Source organism: Bubalus kerabau, chromosome 7, assembly GCF_029407905.1.
Source record: "Bubalus kerabau isolate K-KA32 ecotype Philippines breed swamp buffalo chromosome 7, PCC_UOA_SB_1v2, whole genome shotgun sequence".
NCBI lineage: Eukaryota > Metazoa > Chordata > Mammalia > Artiodactyla > Bovidae > Bubalus > Bubalus kerabau.
Genome location: NC_073630.1, coordinates 109,735,072 through 109,755,592, shown reverse-complemented (window position 1 = coordinate 109,755,592; position 20,521 = coordinate 109,735,072). Strand labels below are relative to the sequence as shown.

Below are 20,521 nucleotides of genomic sequence, written 5' to 3'. Positions count from 1 at the left end.
TGGAATTTTCCAGACAATACTGGAGTGGGTTACCATTTCCTACTCTAGGGGCTCTTCCCAACCCAGGGATAGAAACCACATCGCTTACATCTCCTGCATTGGCAGGCAGGTTCTTTACCACTGCGCCACCTGGGAAGCCCCATGATTTGGCATTAGTGGAACAAAAGTAAACTTTAATTAACAATCCTTCCCTTTGACCCTAAAGCATTCACCATTTCACCTGTACTGCAGGATGTCCAGCACAACGAATGGTACATTGGAGAATACAGTCGCCAGGCAGTGGAAGAGGCATTAATGAAGGAGAACAAGGTAATGGCTTCTCCAGGGCATGTTGGCATTGATTCTGTAGTCATCCTAGAATTTTCTGCCCATAGGTCATGGGTTGTAATTTCTCACTGCTGGGGAGGTTGTCACTGAAAATGGGTTTTCAAATAGTTTTAGATTTGAGACTTGGTTGTAGCACTTATCAGCTGTGTGACTTTCTCAAGTTCCTAAACATCTGTAAATGCAGGTTTCTTTATTTGTTAAATGAAAATAGTAAAATCAACCCTAAGGATCTATTTTGGAGACCAAATGTGGAGGCTAGGGTAGAAATGGAGTCTGCAGTGGAAGGTGCTTTCCTTCTGCTTTGTTCAAGATTCATGTCCTTCCTATAGATCTGCCCAAGGTACAGTTGGCTTTTTATGTCTTACCTCTTTAAGAAATAGCAGGGATGATAAATGCTAAAATAGTCAGGATGTGATAGATCATGCTGTAGTAACAAACAGCCCCAAGATTTCAGTTGCTTGGCATAACAGAACTGTATCTGTTTCTTGAGCTTCATGCTCAAGACAGGTTTGGGTGGGTAGACCCAGACTGCCAGAGGCTCCATCTGAATGTATGCTCACACCAATCACACACTGGTTTTCAACACATTCTCTCAAACATAGCATGCTGCATCTCTGCTCACATTTCATTGGCCAGACTGAACCACATGACCAGACTCAACTTCAAAACAAGTGGAAATGTGTGGGGAAAAAAAAAAAAGGTTCCAAAGCTACAGGTGATCAAAAAAAGAGAGGACTTGGGATAACTGTGATCAGAGCAAATCACTACTATAACCATATCACAAATAGAAAATAGTTGTTAAGCAACTAACTCTACTGTGTGCCAAGAACTAGAATAGATTGTTTAGAAGTGACAGGAAGGCTCTCAGGACCAATGGAATATCAATACTTATCCTCAGCTAACCAATACAACTGTCATTGTTGAGTGAGGAAATACAAAAATGAATGAGTTATTTAATTAGCAGATGGGTGAATAAATGACAGGCCACCAATAAATTTTAATAAAACTTAGCTCTCAGAATTGATATAATTAAATTATTAATACACATTATATATAATTATATAATATATTGCTATCAAATTACTAAGTTAAGTATATATAAGTTGCTAGGGTAAACAGACGGAGAAGGCAATGGCACCTCACTCCAGTATTCTTGCCTAGAAAATCCCATGGATGGAGGAGCCTGGTAGGCTGCAGTCCATGGGGTCTCGAAGAGTCGGACATGACTGAGCGACTTCACTTTCACTTTTCACTCATGCATTGGAGAAGGAAATGGCAACCCACTCCAGTGTTCTTGCCTGGAGAATCCCAGGGACGGGGGAGCCTGGTGAGCTGCCGTCTATGGGGTCGCACAGAGCCGGACACGACTGAAGCGACTTAGCAGTAGCAGTAGCAGCAGTAGGGTAAACAGAATAATGCTCTTCCCACCACAATATATCCACTTTCTAATCCCTAATATCTGTGTCTCTGTCACCTTATATGGAAAAAAAAAATTGCAGATGGAATTAAGTTCGGAATCTTTAGATAGGGAAATTATTCTGGATTATCAGGGAAGGTTGACAATAATCACAAGGGTCCTCGTAAGAGGGAGACAGGAGGCTCAGAGTTAGCCCTAGAGAGCCATAAGGCAAGCACTGGTGGCAGCTTCTAGAAGCTGGAAAAGGCAAGAAAATACATTGTCCCCCTAGAATCTCTAGAAGGAACACAGCCCTGCTGGCACCTTGATTTAAATCCAGTGAGTCCCATATCAGACTTCAATCCCCAGAACTGTAAGAGAATAAATTTGTGTGTTAGTCATTGAGTTCATTCAAATTTGTTATAGTAATAGTAGGAAATTAATACATCTGATAACAAAGTATCTTGAACATATTAGGAATTAGCAAAACTATCTCATTCTCTAGATAAGGAAACTGAGGCTAAGGTTTCAAGTACAAGGTGGAGAAAGTGCCAGAACCTGTATTAAAGATCAGTGCTGTTTTCAGAAGATCACAGCAGCCTCTAGGAGCCACTGTAGTTCTTTATTTTCTAGAAGGGACTACAAAGGACTCATAGGTGGCTGGGTGGTGCTTGCCTCAAGGACTCTCCCTTCCCTCTCCCCGAGGAATCCCACACACGGCTGACCTCTGCTGCGTCTAATGGTGCCATAGTCGTGCCAGCTCCAACCCTGTCCTTTCTTGGCTAATCAACTATGATACTCCCTGAGCCTCTTTCCCAAGGGAAAAATAGCTCTTAGAAGACCTACTTCCAGGAGCCCCTTGTGTGGACGGTGCTAGAAGGGCAATGTACCTGCCATATAATGTCCTTCCCGCTGCATTTGGGCATTTTCAAGGCTCCCTTCCCTCCCCTTCTGTGTGCCTGTTTCCCAAAAAGCATTGAGAAAACAGAATCTCAGTTGAATGACTTCATATTTTCCTATTTGGTTTGTCTCAGTTTTGTCAAAACATCTTTCCCATTTATGTAAGATAATTTAATTCAAATTACAGGGTTGCCCAAATTCACTGTGACAAACTCATTGCAGAGTGTTAAATGATAAACCCCCAAACCAGCCACATGTCTTGGCCTCCTCACTTTCTAATCTTTGGCAATGTTCTGTGCTTGAGTCTTAAGGCTTTAATTATGGCTGAATATTTTTGGCAGAACAGGTTCCAGAAAATTCCTTAAATTCACTTTATGCACTTGGAGATTGGTGTATTTATAGCAAGAATGTGGCCTTGGCTTTTTGGTATTCCGTTGATTAGCTGTGATGTGTCAGGGGATCCACTTAGATAATTAGAACCTAATTCTCTTACCTGTAAAATGGGGATAAAATACCTCCTCAAACCTTATATAAGGATCAAATAAAATGTGTATAAAGTGCTTGGCATCTTGAGAGCAGTTTTCAGTAAACCTTAGCTGCCAGCATCATCATGACATCACTATAGTTTTATAGTATTAATTATAAATTTAATATATTTATAGTGTTATTGTAGAGTATTATAATCATTATTATATATGCATGTATATAATATAAACATATAGAAATGAAATATAGTCAATAGAGGAGATAATTGCAAATATAAATTATCATATACAATACCTATCACATAAAGAATGCATAGTACTATACATACTTAACTAGATCTACTCTACATATTTATAACTACATATCCAAGAATCAATGAAATTACAGTTAAAGATTTTTCAGTATTTTTCCTCATATAACTGACATGATGTAGCCACAGAACTAAGCCTTATATGTGTACCTGTTCAGGAAGATTGCTCCATTTCTTAGCCTTTTATGACCAGATCTTCATCCTGAGCTACTCCCCAGGGTGTGCCTGATTATTTGATATTATATTTATAGCTTGTCTAGTTACAGCCTTCAGACCATTTCACATTGTTGGCTTTCTTTTGGAAACCTCTGCTGTCCCCCCTTGGCTTCTGTGACACTGAAGCTTCTGAGTTTCACTCCATCTCTGAGACATCAACTTGGAACGTTTTTTGTCTCCTCTTCTTTGCCCTGCACTTCCTGTCACCTCATCCAATGCTCTATTTTCTATTTCTCCTTCATAAAGTCTTTCCACTCAGTTCGACATCAGTGACTGAAGCCATCTCCCCATGTGGAGGATCAACGTCAATGCTCAAATCCTCTCCTACTCAAAACCTGCAGTGTTCCTACTGTTTCTAGAATAATACCCTGAACATTTACAGAACAGGAAATACATGAACCCTGGCAGATGGCGGACAGCAGCCCCAGAGAGGGGAGGAAAGGGAAGTCAGAGGGGGTGGCTTGTGCAAATACTAAGAACCTGAAAGCAAGATGGTGCCCCTGGGAAATGGTAGCTTGACCAGCACCATCATCCCAGGGCTGGAGGCTGCAGGAGTGACCGAGATAAAACTGCAGGAGAGTCTGCTACCTTGGTCCATGAACATCATTTTATAGTTGTAGGCATGGCACTGAGGACAGCGGGGGATATTGGAAGATTTGGAAGAGGAGAGTGTTGTGATCTGAATGGTGCACTTTTCACATAATAACAAGAACCCCTAGACACGTTGTTGTTCAGTCCCTCAGCCGTGTCTCTTTGTGATACCACAGACTGCAGCACTCCAGGCTTTCCTGTCCTTCACTGTCTCCTGGAGCTTGCTCAAACTCATGTCCATCAAGTCAATGATGCCATCCAACCCTCTCATCCTCTGTTGCCCCCTTCTCCTCCTGCCCTCAATCTTTACCAGCATCAGGGTCTTTTCCAATGAGTTAGAAGTTTGCATCAGGTGGCCAAAGTATTGCAGCTTCAGCTTCAGCATCAGTCCTTCCAATGAATATCCAGGGTTGATTTCCTTTAGGATTGTAACCCTCAGTGAACACCTACTGAATTAAATTGAATAAAGAACTGGCTTACCAAAAACTAAAGCTTCTTGGGGATCTCAGGCACACAGGCTTCACTGCTGTGCCTGTTGGGAGGGTGGATCCTGGTTATGAAGATCATTATGGAAGGGGCTGGAAGGATCATTGTTCTTCCTTTTGCTTCAGGATGGCACCTTCTTGGTCCGAGATTGCTCTGCAAAATCCAGGGCGGAGCCCTATGTGTTGGTGGTGTTTTATGGGAACAAAGTCTACAATGTGAAAATCCGCTTCTTGGAGAGGAATCAGCAGTTTGCCCTGGGGACGGGACTCAGAGGAGATGAGGTGGGTATAACCCAACGGCTTCCCTTTTGCAACCAAAGGACAGCAATAAAGGGAGCTTTGAAGGAGTTCACAGGGATTCTCTAGTGGATCAGGCTGGAAAGAGTCTGCCTTCAATGTGGGAGACCCAGGTTCAATCCCTGGAGAAGGAAATGGCAACCCACTCCAGTATTCTTGCCTGGAAAATCCCATGGATGGAGGAGCCTGGTGGGCTGCAGTCCATAGGGTCGCAAAGATTTGGACACAACTGAGCGACTTCACTTTGGGAGATGCTGGCTGAGTCACTCCCAAATCCCCATGACTGCAGATCAGAGAAGAGCCACCCTGGAGGTACAGAATGTAATCTAATCCTTCCAGCCCCTTCCACAAGCATCCTCGCCCATGTCTTAGCTCACAGGACCTGCAGCCAATCCTGACCTTTCCATGCACCGTCTCTCCTGCTTGGCCCGTTAAAGAAAACTCATTCTGTAACACACATCTCCATCCTACCTGCCAGGAAGCCTTGCCTGAGACCCATGTTAATGCCACACTCCTTCCCCACCCAGCGCTGACTCTGACTGCAGCCATTTCTGGCGACATCGGCGGTACTGGCATTAGGAATGAGTAGGTGTGTGTCCCCACATTGATCGTGGGCTTAGTCACTGCATCCAGTGCTATGCTGAGCATGACCAACCTCAGTACACGTCTGCTGAGAGGCAGCTAGGTGCAAGAATGACTCAATTAAAGCATTCATTAATAACTGAATAAATAGATCAGAGAGAAAAGGGAAAGGAGATTGATTTCTGCTGTGTTTATGCTAGGCCTGGTCAGTCTGCATTATCTTTTTTAACCCTCAACAGCTCTTTGATAGAACAGCAGTTCCTATCTTAGATGCAGGGAAACGGAAGCTTAGAAAATTAAGTCGAGGGCTAGAGATGCACAGGTGGTGAGAGGGCAAAGAGAAGTTGTTCTTTCAACTCTACTAGAAGGAAGGTAGGAAGGAGGGAGGGAGGGAGGGAGGAAAGGGAAGGTGAGATAGGGTTCAAGTTCTATCACCATTTACTAAGTGTGTGAACTCAGGCCAGTCACTTCACTTCTCTGGGCTTTCAGTTCAGTTCAGTCGCTCAATCTTGTCCGACTCTTTGTGACCCCATGAATCACAGCACGCCAGGCCTCTGTCCATCACCAACTCCCGGAGTCCACTCAAACTCATGTCCATTGAGTCGGTGATGCCATCCAACCATCTCATCCTCTGTCATCCCCTTCTCCTCCTGCCCTCAATCTTTCCCAGAATCAGGGTCTTTTCCAATGAGTCAGCTCTTCGCATCATGTGGCCAAAGTATTGGAGTTTCAGCTTCAATATCAGTCCTTCCAATGAACACTCAGGACTGATCTCCTTTAGGATGGACTGGTTGCATATCCTTGCAGTCCAAGGGACTCTCAAGAGTCTTCTCCAACACCACTGTTCAAAAGCATCAATTCTTCGGTGCTCAGCTTTCTTCACAGTCCAACTCTCACATCCATTCATGACCACTGGAAAAACCATAGCTTTGACTAGATGGACCTTTGTTGGCAAAGTAGTGTCTCTGCTTTTTAATATGCTGTCTAGGTTGGTCATAACTTTCCTTCCAAGGAGTAAGCATCTTTTAATTTCATGGCTGCAATCACCATCTGCAGTGATTTTGGAGCCCAAAAAAATAAAGTCAGCCACTGTTTCCACTGTTTCTCTGGGCTTTAGGTTCTTCAAATGTAAATGTTCTTTGCAAGTCTGGACTTCTGTAATTCAGTGATTCTCATGTACCCCCTCTGTTTATCTGCCGGTGTATGTTATGGCCTAAATTGTAGCCCCCTCCCAAATTCCTATGTGAAAATTCTAGCCCCCAGCACCTCAGAATATGACTGTATTTGCAGACAGGGTCTTTTTGTTTGTTTTTGTTCTATTTATTTTGGCTGCATCAGGTCTTAGTTGAGGCCTGTGGGATCTTTTGTTGCGGCACATGGACTCTAGTTGGGGCACATGAGCTCCAGCGCACACAGACTCAGGAGTTGTGGTCATCGGGCTTAGTTGCCCTGTGGCATGTGGGATCTTAGTATCCTGTATGCATGCGTGCTAAGTCGCTTCTTATCCCCTGACCAGGGATCAAACCCACGTCCCCTGCATTGCAAGGAGGTTTCTTAACCACTGGACCACCAAGGAAGTCCCCTAGAGATGAGGTCTTTAAAGAGGTGACTAAGATAAAGTGAGGTCACTAGAGTGGCCTCTGACCCCATGGGCCTGGTGTCCTCATGAGAAGAGGAGATTAGGATATAGACACACACAGATATGCGGTCACAGAGAGAAAGGGGACATTTTCAAGCCAAGGAGAGAGGCCTTAGAAGGAACCAACCCTGCCAACATCTTGATCTTGGAATTCTGACCTCCAGGTCTGGGAGAAAATTCATTTCCATCATTTAAGTTCCCTACCACCCTAGTGGGTGGTACTTTGTTGTGGAGGCCCAAGAAAACTGGCACAATAGGAAACCAGAACTGTCACACAGACACCTATTGTTCTTCAATAGATACCAAAACGACTGTTGCCAAGGCTGCCAAAATGCCTCAGGAAGGCACGAGTGTGGACATCCCAGCTTAAACCCAGTGCATGACCCAGAGTCCTTTTCTGAGAATCACACGTGGCTGGAGAGGGTAGTCAGCACTGGCCAGGCCACCGTGGGGTCAGTTCACCAGACTCTGCTCCAGCCTGGGAAAGTTTCGGCATAAAGGAGAACATGAGTGAATAAATAAATTAATACATAAATAAATCTTCCAAATATTGCCAAGTAAGAAAGGGATCAAAAGGTTACACTGCCAACATTCAATAGATCATGGAGAAAGCAAAGGAGTTACAGAAAAACATCTACTTCTGCTTCATTGACTACGTGAAAGCTTTTGACTGTGTAGCTCACAATGAACTGAGGAAAATTCATGGGTATACCAGAGCACCTTACCTGTCTCCTGAGAAATCTGTATGAAGGTCAAGAAGCAACACTTAGAACCAGATATGAAACAACTGACTGCTTCAAAGTTGGGAAAGGAGTATGACAAGGCTTTATATTGTCACCCTGGTTGTTTAACTTATATGCAAGTACATCATGAGAAATGCTGGGCTGGATGAATCACAAGCTGGAATCAAGATTGCCAGGAGAAATATCAACAACCTCAGATATGCAGATGACACCACTTTAATGGCAGAAAGTGAAGAGGAACTAAAGAGCCTCTTGATGAGGGTAAAAGAGGAGAGTGAAAAAGCTGGCTTGAAACTCAACATTGAAAAGACTAAGATCATGGTATTTGGCTCCATCACTTCATGGCAAATAGAAGGGGGAAAAGTGGCAACAGTAACGGATTTTATTTTCTCAGGCTCCAAAATCACTGCAGACGGTCACTGCAGCCATGACATTAAAAGATGCTTGTTCCTTGGAAGGAAAGTTATGACAAATCTAGACAGCATAATAAATAGAGGGACATCACTTTGCTGACAAAAGTCTGTACACTCAAAGCTATGGTTTTTCCAGTAGTCATGTACAGATGTGAGAGCTGGATCATAAAGAAGGCTGAGTGCCAGAGAATTGATGCTTTTAAACTGTGCTGCTGGAGAAGACTCTTGAGAGTTTCTCAGACTACTACTCAGTACTACTACTACTACTAATACTACTGGAGATCAAACCAGTCACTCCTAAAGGAAATCAACCCTGAATATTCATTGGAAGGACTGAGGCTAAAGCTGAAGCTCCAATACTTTGACCAGCTGATTCACTGTTAAAAAAAAAAAAAAAAAAACCCTGATGCTGGGAAAGACTGAAGGCAAAAGGAGAAGGGGGTGGCAGAGGATAAGATGGTTAGATAGCATCATTGACTCAATGAACTTGAATTTGAGCAAACTCCTGGAGATAGAGGAAGACAGAGGAAACTGGCATGCTGCAGTCCATGGGGTCACAGCGTCAGACACGACTTAGCGACTGAACAACAAAAACAAAGGGTTACAGCACAACTACAAAGAGGAGTTGCAACTATTTCCTTTTGTGATGAGGATTAGTGAGTTAATGAATGTCAAACACTAAGAACACTACCTGGGACATATCAATAAATGTTAGTCATTATTATTTTTGTATTATTCTGACTGGGTCATGGTGATAACTAGGACATAGTTCCCCTTAGGTCCAGATAGTACGTGCCTGCTCAGTCAAATCTGACTCTTTGTGACCTTATGGACTGTATAGCCCACTAGGCTCCTCTGTCCATGGAATTTTCTAGGCAGGAATACTGGAGTGAGTTTTCATTTCCTACTCCAGAGGATCTTCTTGAGCCCGGGATTCAACCCATGTCTCTTGTGTCTCCTGTACTGGCAGGCAGACACAAGATTCTATACCACTGCACCACCTGGGAAGCCTCTGGGTCCAGATACCTATGGTTAATGGAATTTCCCAGCTCAATTTCCCTTTATTCTTCTGTGTCTTCTGCCAGCTCACAGAATTTCTCATTTACAAAAAAAAAAAAAGGCTTATCTGACTCCGACTTTAAGTGCTTAGGATTCCTTTTCCTTAGAGAATACAAGAAATGAAAATCACGTTCCCTAAAATGTGCTGGGCTCTCTCCGAGCTGCTGTTTTCATTTGCTCTCACCTTTGAAAACACTCTGGAAAGGATGCATTATTGAACCCCTTTTACCAGTGAGCAAACCAAGCTGTAAAGAGGTTACAGCTTTTTTCAAGCTATACTTTGGTCTGCCTGTGAAAGAGGAAACAGTGGCCCTACGATAACTTCCTCATAGTGTTGAATCAGGTTGCCAGCCAGCTCACTGCCGGCCTCAGCAGGTAAACAGTTGCCATCCTGACCACCCTTGGATTAGACCACCAGCTTCCAGATGAACAGCTCTAATTATCGCTACCAAGGACCCCTTAAGAATTCAAATGTGTTGGGTTGGCCAAAAATTTCATTTGGGTTTTTCCATAGATGGGATGGAAAAACCTGAATGAACTTTTTGGCCAAGCCAGTATAACTGACTCATTTTTCTGTACACCTGAAACATTGTAAATCAACTATACTTCAGTGAAAAATAATTAAATAAAATCAGCATAATATATCATTTTCCTAGATTTTTACAATATTGATAGTACTTTTAGGCCTAAAATCTTATATTTTGAGATTTTTTTCTCAATTTATATAAATTTTCATTTGTATAACCTAAAAAAAATGCAAATGCTTAAGAGGACTCTTTTTGGTTTATTATGGAATTTTCTCCTCTCATGCATCTCCCGTGCAAGAGTCTCCTTTTCATGTTTATTTCACACTTACATCATTTATTATGCACAGACACTATACTGTGCAGCTAACAATTATTAATTTACTTGATCGGTTTGATCCTCATAGCAACCCTTAGGGTAGGTGCTATCAATATCACCATCTAACCGACAGGGAAACTGAGGCCCAGAAGCGTGAAGTCACTGGCCCACAGACATGTGCGTGCATTCGTACTAAATCCCACTATTTTCAACCCCATGGACTGTAGCCCTTCAGGCTCCTCTGTCCATGGGATTTTCCAGGCAAGAATATTGGAGTGTTTTGCCATTTCCTTCTCCAGGGGATCTTCCCCACCCAGGGATCAAATCCACATGTCCTGTATTTGGCAGGCAGATTCTTTACCACTGAACCACCTGGGAACCAGGGCCCACAGACACAGCTGGGGTTCAACATAGTCTGCAAAAATATTGCCTTTCTCATATAGCCTCAGACAGCATCATAACAAATGCAAATGATCCCCAACCCGTTTGAAAATAACCTAGAACTTCAGTTGAAAATTAGTTAACACCTACCTGGAGCTTTAGTGTGAGCCAGACGCTGGGTGAAGAATCACAATTTACAGCTGGTTCTTCCTGCCTCTCTTCTGAATGAGCTATGCCCTGGTGTAGAGGGGGATGACCTAGACTGCTCTCAGTTCCACCACATTTTTCATGGTTCTGTTAAGCCCTTTGCCTTTAGGAGGAAGAATCTCCCATTGCTAAGAAAAGATGAAAGAATTTCCTGCAGCCAGGCTTTGCTCAATGAAAATCAGCTACTAGCTATTTTATCCGGTGCTTGAATTAAGTAGCATCTTAGCTGACTCTGCAGGAGAACCGTAACGAGGCACAGGGTTTTCAAGGATCATTTTGATTTCCTGTGGCTTGGTGGCTGTTTTGCAAACTGTAGAATTTAACTGTGCATACAGTGCAGGGTCACCTCTAACATGGGAGCTATTTTGAGAGTAAGATGAGATGATGTAAACAGGGTTCTAGACACATAGAGGGAGGCAGGTGGTTAGTAAGTACCACTTCTGCCTTCAATGATTCCCTAAAGTCCTTTCACTGGATCTGTGTGCCCTGGGTTTGAATGAAAAGCTCACAAAGGGCCATAACAGTTGCAGCAGCCTGGTCTGGTCCCCTGGGAAGGCACAGCTTGTCGACACCTGTCACAAGCACAGAAGGTAAGCAAATCCACATAGGCCTGCAAAGAATGAGCCTAGGAAGGTCTGAGTTGCAGCATATTATAAAGTTGGGTAATTCTGTTAGCCATGTGACCAGAAATTCATGTCTGAATTTAGGTTTAGGGAGCACCTGGAGCTTCCTGTGGCTGCTGTAACAAAAGACCACAAAATTAGTAGCATAAAACAACAAATATGTATTCTTTCAAAGCTCCAAAGTCTAGAATTCTGCAACCAAGGTATTGGCAGGTTATGCTTATTCTGGAGGCTCTAGGGGAAGATCCTTTCTGCCTCTTCCAGCTTTTGGCAGTTGTCAGCACACCTTGGCTTCCTTGGCTGGTGGCCACATCACTCTGTTTGCTGCCTCTGATGTCACGCTGCCTTCTCATCTTCTCCAAGTGACTCTTCTTCTGTTTCTATCTTATGGGAATACGGAATACGTGTGATCGCTTTTAAGGATAGCCTAAGTTGAACTCCTATCTCGAGGTCTTCCTCTCAGGACTTCCCTGATGGTCCAGTGGTTAAACATCCTCCTGACAATGCGGGGGACATGGGTTCAATCCCTGGTCCGGGAAGATTCTACATGCCAAGGGGAAACCAAACTCAAGAGTTGCAACTATTAAAGCCCACACCCCCAGACCCCATGCTCCACAACAAAAGAAGCCACTGCAAAGAGAAGCCAGCACAGGGCAACTAGAGAGCAATCCCACTCACCACAACTCAAGAAAGGCTGTGTGCAGCAGTGCAGACCTAGGAAAGCCAAAAATAATTAATGTTTTTTTAAAGACCTTGCTCTCAAGATCCTTAACATAGTCCCAACTTTTGTCATGCTAAATAATACTCTTTTGCTTAGAAACATTCAGATTCCAGGAACTAGGACACAGGATATCTCATGGAGGCTACTTTTCAGCCACATCTCTCATTTGTTCAGTATTGGGCCATGCCTTCTTTTATGCCTACGTTATGCTAGATCTGATGCTTCATTCTGGGGACAGAGAGCAGAGCAAGACGGGTCTCTGCCATCCAGGGGAATACTCTGTTAATCTGTACCCATCAATGCCTGCACCTAAGCAGGGCTAAGATTTGAAATATTTAGCACCTGATAGAACACTGGCCCGGAGAAGGCAATGGCACCCCACTCCAGTACTCTTGCCTGGAAAATCCCATGGACGGAGGAGCCTGGTAGGCTGCAGTCCATGAGGTCGCTAAGAGTCGGACATGACTGAGCGACTTCACTTTCACTCTTCACTTTCATGCATTGGAGAAGAAAATGGCAACCCACTCTAGTGTTCTTGCCTGGAGAATCCCAGGGATGAGGGAGCCTGGTGGGCTGCCGTCTATGGGGTCGCACAGAGTCAGACAAGACTGAAGTGACTTAGCAGCAGCAGCAGCAGAACACTGGCCCTGGACCCACCAGTGAGCTACCTACTTGTTAATAACCTGCAGAGCTCTACTTGCTGCCAAGTTTTAGAACTCATATCTGTCGACATTGCTGTGGAGTCTAGTAAAAAGAAGTGATCTCAAACGCTTGTGATAAATTGCTGAAAATTATGATAGACATTTACTTGATAAAGTGTAAAGACTAAGAAACAGAGATAATTAATCAATGAGTTGATTTTTCACTTCTCAGGTCTGTTTCTCTTCGTTCTCTCTTTGCATCTCTCTCTCTCTCTTCCTCTTTTTCTCTTTTCTTCTATTATTCCCATGTGTGGATCCAAACAGAATGGTTAACCTTCTGGCAGAGAAACATTGCCTATGGTTGGTATTTAGGGCAATTGCCAAAGGTTTAAACAAATTTTAATATCTAATATTAGGATGGTATTTACTGTCCTCCGAAAAAGGGAATTTAATATAAAAGTTTTAAGAGCTTAATTATAATCTTTCTAAAAATTATCTTTAGAGTAATATGTCAGTTGTTGGCCTATCTCTGGGAGTCAGTAATAAGAGATGACAGAATAACTTACTACGTCTGCCCAGCTTGCTTCCTACTACTTGTTAAAACTACAATTTCATAGCAAATATCATCCATGGAGTAGATTATAAATAATTAGTATTGAATTCATTATATTGAGACTATCCTAGAGAAAATAGGAGTGAGATTACAAAGCAGGCATTTTTCCCTCTAAAGATTAATTCCAGAGGAAAAAGAGCCAAAATAGGGGAATAGATTATCTCTGTAAATACATATAAGAAATAAGAATGTATTCACGCCAAGATATTCTTATAATATGGAACCAAAATACTAGATGTCTATACCAATCCCCAACAGAATTTGAATGTAAGTAATGGTTTTGTAATGTTGACAAAAATTCAAGTCTGGAGATTATTTCCACAGCACTTTATCCCTACATGAAAAGATCTATTTGGAGACAGAATTATTTTCCATCCACCCCCACCTGAATGCAATGCATGAGTCTCCATGAGGACAGAGACCTTGACAATCTCATTCCCTCTTGAATGTCCCTCAGGCCTGCAAACATTCCTGTGCTGGGCAGAGGGAGGATGTGCAAAACTAGAGAGAATCAAAAGTGTCAGTCGCTTAGCCATTCCTTTTTTCAGAGGATCTTCCCAACACAGGGATCGAAACTGGGTCTCCCACATTGCAGGCAGATCCTTTACCGTCTGAGCCACCAGGAAAGCCCAAGAGAATCAAAGTCATCCCCAACACAGGTCCCTCCTTCATGCTGCACCATCTGGACCCAGCTCTGTTGGAACACTGGGTTCACAGGCCATAGGTAAAGTTACATCAGGGAAGAAACTCATACACATCCAGAAAAACCAGTTTGCATTCCTGGTCTTGCCCCCAGCTGTGTGACCTCTGAGGAAGTTGCTTCCCACTCTGAGCTAGTTACCTTGGCTCTTCAGGGAAGGTCCATTCCTGCCCTGCTCACTTCACAAAAAGTTACAAAAGGCAGGAATTCCTGTCTGTGTTCACATGTGCTCAACACCTGTCTTTGCACACACATCTTCCTCTGCTCTTAGTATCTTTAAATCCACCTTGTCCACTTAACTCACCCACACTGTATAGCCCATCTCAAGTCTGTATCTTCCACAAAGCACTTCCTGATTCCTCTATATTTGAAACCACCTTCCCTTCCATTTAGTCACCCCATCACTTTATCTGTACATCTCTAGAAACATAAAAGTGTAACATTCTGCTATTACCTGTTTATTGCATAAGAAATCCAGGTAAGAACACTAAATTGGCCAAGAACTACCAGGCCAAGCCCTGTGGTCATCAGTATTCTTCCTGATTAGTCTAGAATGCATCAAAACAAGAGGGGTGTACAGGAGAGAGGCTTCACTGCAGATGTTCCCATCAATTTACAAAGTGAAGTCAAAACGTGATCATCCACATTTTAATTTGTCACAGTTGGGGGACAGGTAAGGGAGGTACCAGGGAGTCTTCATGGCTGACTGCAGTGTAATTAATCCATTTGAACTGCTTATCATAGGAACACAATGACAGAGTGGAAACTGACCAATGTGACCTGATTCTGGTGAACAGTCCATGGGTGGGAAGCTTCGAGAACTGTGGAGGGCTCACTTCTGGTCACCCTCCTTATCTTAATCTTACCATTTATCATTCAAGAGCTTCTTTGCCACATCCTTTAAAAAAAAAAAAAAATCAACTTTCTCCAGGGGGAAAATGTGAGAGGGGAAGGATAAACTGGAAGACTGGAGTTAACACATACACACTACTATATATAAAATACATAACTAATAAGGATGCACTGTAGAGCACAGGGAACTCTACTCAATCCTCTGTAATGACCTATATGAGAAAAGAATCTAAAAGAATGGATATACGTATATGCATAACCGATTCACTTTGATGTATACCTGAGGCTTATATAGCATTGTAAGTCAACTATTTGTTGCTATCATTGTTATTATTCAGTTGCTCAGTCATGTCCGACTCTGCAACCCCATGGACTATAGCACGCCAGTCTCCTCTGCCCTCCCCTATCTCCTGGAGTTTGCTCAGATTCATGTCCATTGAGTCAGAGATGCTATCTAATCATTGTATCCTCTGTTGCCCCAATCTGCTTTTGCTTTCAATCTTTCCCAGCATCAAGATCTTTATCTCCTATACTCCAATCAACTATATTCTAAATCAACTATACTCCAATAATTTTTTTTAATCGCTTCCTGATATACCTTTACAATCTAAAAAAAAAAAAGTCAAATGAGTTGCCCTCTCTCCTAAGTAAAATGAAGCATCTTAGGCTGTACTTTAACCGACATACACAAAGGTCCTAAATTTTCACTAACTTTCTCTTCTGTGTTTCAGAAGTTTGACTCGGTGGAAGCCATCATTGAACACTACAAGTATTTTCCTATTATACTTATTGACGGGAAAGATAAAACTGGGACCCACAGGGAGCAGTGTTACCTAACTCAGGCCCTCCCTGTCAACAGACACTTCTCACCTAGGTAGCCTGCTCATTGTTTCATCTTCAGATCAGTGGATCCAGTGCTTCTGTCATTTTTTCCTTTGTTTCAAAAAAGATTATTTTCTGTGGCTTCAAGGGATTTCTTCTTTGATTTTGTAGAAAAAAAAAATTCTATCATGGAAACTGGAAAATCAACATGGTTTTGAAAGCTCACATCACAGAAGAAACATGTATAAGATGGATGCAAAAATAAAAAAACTGGTTTTTAAAAAATATCTTCCAAAGAAAAGAACTACAAACATGGTCATTATGCTCATGTTACAGATAAGCAACCAAGGTTAGAAGAAGCTATTGCTTCAGGGTTTGCAACTGGCACTTGACAAGTCTGGGTGAGAGTCCCCAAATTTATGATCCTTCTAGTACCTGGTGCTGTCCTCTTGATTTCAAAACTGTTTGGACTTGCAAATTCAGAATGTCTTACGACTTCTTATGTTAAAGATGTAGGTGAATGTTAGCTCTCCTTTATTTGTAATTCTAGAAATTATAGGGAAGGATGTGGTATGGAAAAACAGATCACTTGTGAATACCACTTGAAGGACAGAAATCAGAAATGTTTTTAGTATGGTGTGAAATGGCTTTCCGCATAGCTCAACAGGTAAAGAATCCTCCTGCAGTGCAGGAGACACAGGAGACATGGGTTCGATCCCTGGGTCAGGAAGATCCCCTGGAGGAGGAAATTGGCAACCCACTCCAGTATTCTTGCCTGGAGAATTCCATGGACAGAGCAGGCTATAGTCTGTGGGGTCGCGAAGAGTCGGACACAGCTGAGTGACTGATGCATACAGGTATGAAATGACCACAGTACCATTATCATTCTACTCTGTTTAGAGTAGCTTTAAGCCCAATGGAATTAACAAATTCATAGTAAGGGAGTAAGGGAAAGGCTGAGGGAAAGTAGAATTTTTATAATTTGGATTGTGGACTTCCATTCAAAGGGAAAGAACTGTTCTCAAATTAGTGCCAGTGTCTTACAGGAACTTTGTACATAGCATGATATAGTTCCGCTCTCAATACTAAAAGGATTACATTTCATTCCTGTTTCATAACACAGATGAAGAAATAGGTTCAAAGACGTCATTGATGTTACTCAATATAAGAGATCCCCGATTTTTATTGTCATTGTGCCTAGTTTCATCCAAACATTATCTCCCCAGGTACATTCTCTGCCCTAGGCAATTTTATAATCAGGTTGAAAATTTTAAAAGAGACAGGAACACTTTGAAAATGCAGATTTACTCATGTTAAAATATATAAATAAACTCTTGTAGCAGCGTAAAGTTTATTAAAAAAAAAAAAGAAAGAGTGCTGATTGAAATTAATAGAACACCATGAACTTCAAAAGTTTTCAAAACCTACATGTGAAATACATGGAATATTTATGTAACTGTAGTTTAGTTTTAAGGCAGAAGTAAAGCCAGAAAGAATGAGAAGGCAAGAGATATCAAAGGAAACAATACAAGTGACATTTCCTGAGGAGCATGGAAACAGACTCTGCAGAGAGGAGACAGGCTTGGGGGCAGAAAGAATCTTACCCTCACCCTGAAAAGCTATTGAAAAATTCCAGATAACTGATTCACTTCTTACTGGGGCCATGCCATTCCATGCTGTGTTCTCAAAAAATGTTTCAGAGTCTCCTCAAGCATTGTTGTTAAAGTCCAAGAACATCAGGTGGTGATTGCTATTGTATAGGCTTATGTTTTTAAAAATCCTTTATTATTTCTTATTCATAAATGTATGTGATGAAGCTAAAAGAAAAAAGAAGAACCATCTTAAAATGCTCACAATGCTTGTACATATGAAAATTTCTGGAAAGAAATAACTTTCTTAGTAGTGACAGAGGTTGCTTCAAAGAATTGGGATTAGGGGACCATGCTAGTTGAGTCTTCCAGAACTCAGATGCCAAGATAGAAGTTAGATGTGCAAACATTTATTGGAGATAATGACTAAGAGAGATTGAAAGGAGGAGGAACAGGAGTAGGTGGGAGAGACTTCAGGCTATGATGGAGGTCTGACACCTGTAAGAGGATGAGGGAAGGAGAGAGGAATGGGAAGAAAAGGCATCAGATTGAAATGCAGCTCTGGGAGGGGCTTGGTCAGCTCATTGGCAAGATCAGAGCAAAGACTGCCCACAGAGGACAGAGCCTGTGTTGTGCAGAAATGGCCATGTCTTAGTCAACACCATGCTAAGTCATGGCCAGAGGCTACCCAGGAAAACACGACCTTCACATGCTCTGGGAGACCCAGAAGGTGATATCACTAGAGGCCAACAAATAACTTTTGATCAGCAAGTTCTTTCAAGAGCAATTCAAGGGGCTCACCTCCATGCCTGCCACAGTGACATTCTGATTTTCAGTGTTGATTGTAATAAGGACATTTTGCTTGTAGTAGATGACTAGAGAATAAGAATATATAAATGTCAAAGGTACTTTATTCTTACAATAGTTTGTAAAGAAGGCAAGGGCAGGTATTCTTATCCATTTTATAATTAAGGAAACTATGTCTCCTTAGCCAAAATCTTAGAATGACCTACTTGTGGCTAGAACCAAGGTCTTCATACACAATTTTCCTATTCAGTGTCTAGATATTTGTTGGATCTGTAATTGAAAGGTCAATGACTTGGGCTTGGCATGCCCAAATTTCAAAGAGTTTTAATCCCTTTTCAACCATTTTTTCAGTTGTCAAGTGTCACTTGAAACCTAGCTTCAATACAGTAGTGGAATTTTAGCTTTATCTGATCATAGCATCTATTCAAGATATTTCTTTTTGAGTAAATAATTTCCATTCTGGATCAATTTATATCTTCCTCATATTTAATAATATCTTGTTAAAAGCACTTGTTTGTGTATTTATGTATATTTGTTACTAGGCTTTCTTGTAGATGTTGGAATAATAGCAGTGAATTAAGTGGGAGAAACGGACAATAAATAAGTATATGATGAATAAGACAACCTTAAGTTAGTTTCCCATTTCTTTGATGTGTTTTCTTGACACTTTTCACTAACTGCTTGTGAGTGAGGCCAATATTAGATATTTTGATGAAACTCATTGAATTGGATTTAAAAAGTATTGAACCAGAAATTTTTAACATTTTCCAAAGAAAACTGCCCCTCTTGATATGTGTGTATAACCTTGTAACTATGTCATAGATTAACTCTTCTGCTCAAATTACTATAGAGAAATGAAATTTTAACCCACTGTCAAATTTAGCTCACTGCTGGGTGTGTGTGTGTGTACACATACATTTTTGATAAGATAGTCTATAAAATAAATGATTGGCACAGTATTTCTGTATAGACTTTTCTATCTTGAGTAATATTTGTTCTAGCTAAGCATATTTTCAGTTTTTGTGGGGTTTGTTTTTTTTTTTTTTTTGGTTTTTTTTGCACATTGCAACTGTACTAACTTAAATGAAAGCAAATAAGTAATTAAATTTGATATCTGTAACTGGGTATTAAGTTCAAAATATAGTTTAATTTTGTTGGATTCATGCTCTATTATCTCTCAAAGCCCTTTTGAAATCATATTTAGAGTTAATTTATGAGAAATTTTCTAGAACAATTTTTGACATGTTAGATTTGACACATAAAGGCCAAAAAGACCTAATCTCTGTGCTGGAGGGTTAAAAGCCTGGCAGGCAAGATACACATGTAGTTAAAATCATGCAGTGCAGAATAATAGATTTGGCCATTGTCTCCCTTGAACCACCATTGCATGGTAGGCCTGGACATAATCAAGGAAAACTGCCCAGGGGAGATGTCCAAGCAGAGAGTTAAAAAATGACGGCCTAAACTGCAAGTTTTAGAATTACAAATATGTCATCAGTTGATTTTTGAGTATTCTTATCTTTGTTGTTGTTCAGTCGCTCAGTCATGTTGGACTCTTTGAGACCACATGGACTGCAGCATGCAAAGCTTCCTTGCCCTTCACTATCTCCAGGAGTTTGCTCAGATTCATGTCCATCAAGTTGATACCACCATCCAACCATCTCATCCTTCACCACCCACTTTTCCTCCTGCCCTCAGTTTTTCCCAGCATCAGGGTCTTTTCCAATGAGTCAGCTCTTCTCATCAGGTGGCCCAAGTATTGCAGGTTCAGCTTCAGCATCAGTCTTTCCAATGACTATTCAGGGTCAACTTCCTTTAGGATGGACTGGTTTGATTTCCTTGCAAAGGGACTCTCAAGTGACTTCTCCAACACCACAATTCAAAAGCATCCATTCTTTGGCACTCAGCCTTATTTATGGTCCAACTCTCACATCAGTATGTGACTACTGGAAAAACCATAGCTTTGACTATATGGACTTCTGTTGGCAAACTGATGTCTCTGCTTTTTAATATGCTGTTTAGTTTCATCATAGCTTTCTTTTCAAGGATCAAGCGTTCTTTAATTTCATGGCTGCAGTCCTTGTCCACAGTGATTTTAGAGTCCACGAAAAGAAAATCTGCCACTGTTCACACTTTTTCCCATTCTATTTGTCATGGGACCAGATGCCATGATCTGCGTTTTTTGAATGTTGAGTTCTAGGTCAGCTTCTTCACTCTCCTTTCACTCTCATCAAGAGGCTCTTTAGTTCCTCTTTGCTTTCTGCCATTAGGGTGGTGT

The 20,521-nt window shown here is 41.7% G+C and overlaps 1 protein-coding gene across 1 annotated transcript in view; it reads left to right on the top strand.

Moving 5' to 3' along the window:
- The window catches only part of CLNK (cytokine dependent hematopoietic cell linker), a 123,116-nt gene extending 107,213 nt beyond the window's left edge, over nt 1-15,903 (top strand). The window contains exons 16-18 of the mRNA XM_055587425.1: nt 232-309; nt 4,838-4,993; nt 15,757-15,903. Coding sequence (XP_055443400.1) covers nt 232-309; nt 4,838-4,993; nt 15,757-15,903 — 381 coding nt within the window. The remainder of the gene's footprint in view (nt 1-231; nt 310-4,837; nt 4,994-15,756) is intronic.
- Nucleotides 15,904-20,521: the final 4,618 nt, after the last annotated feature.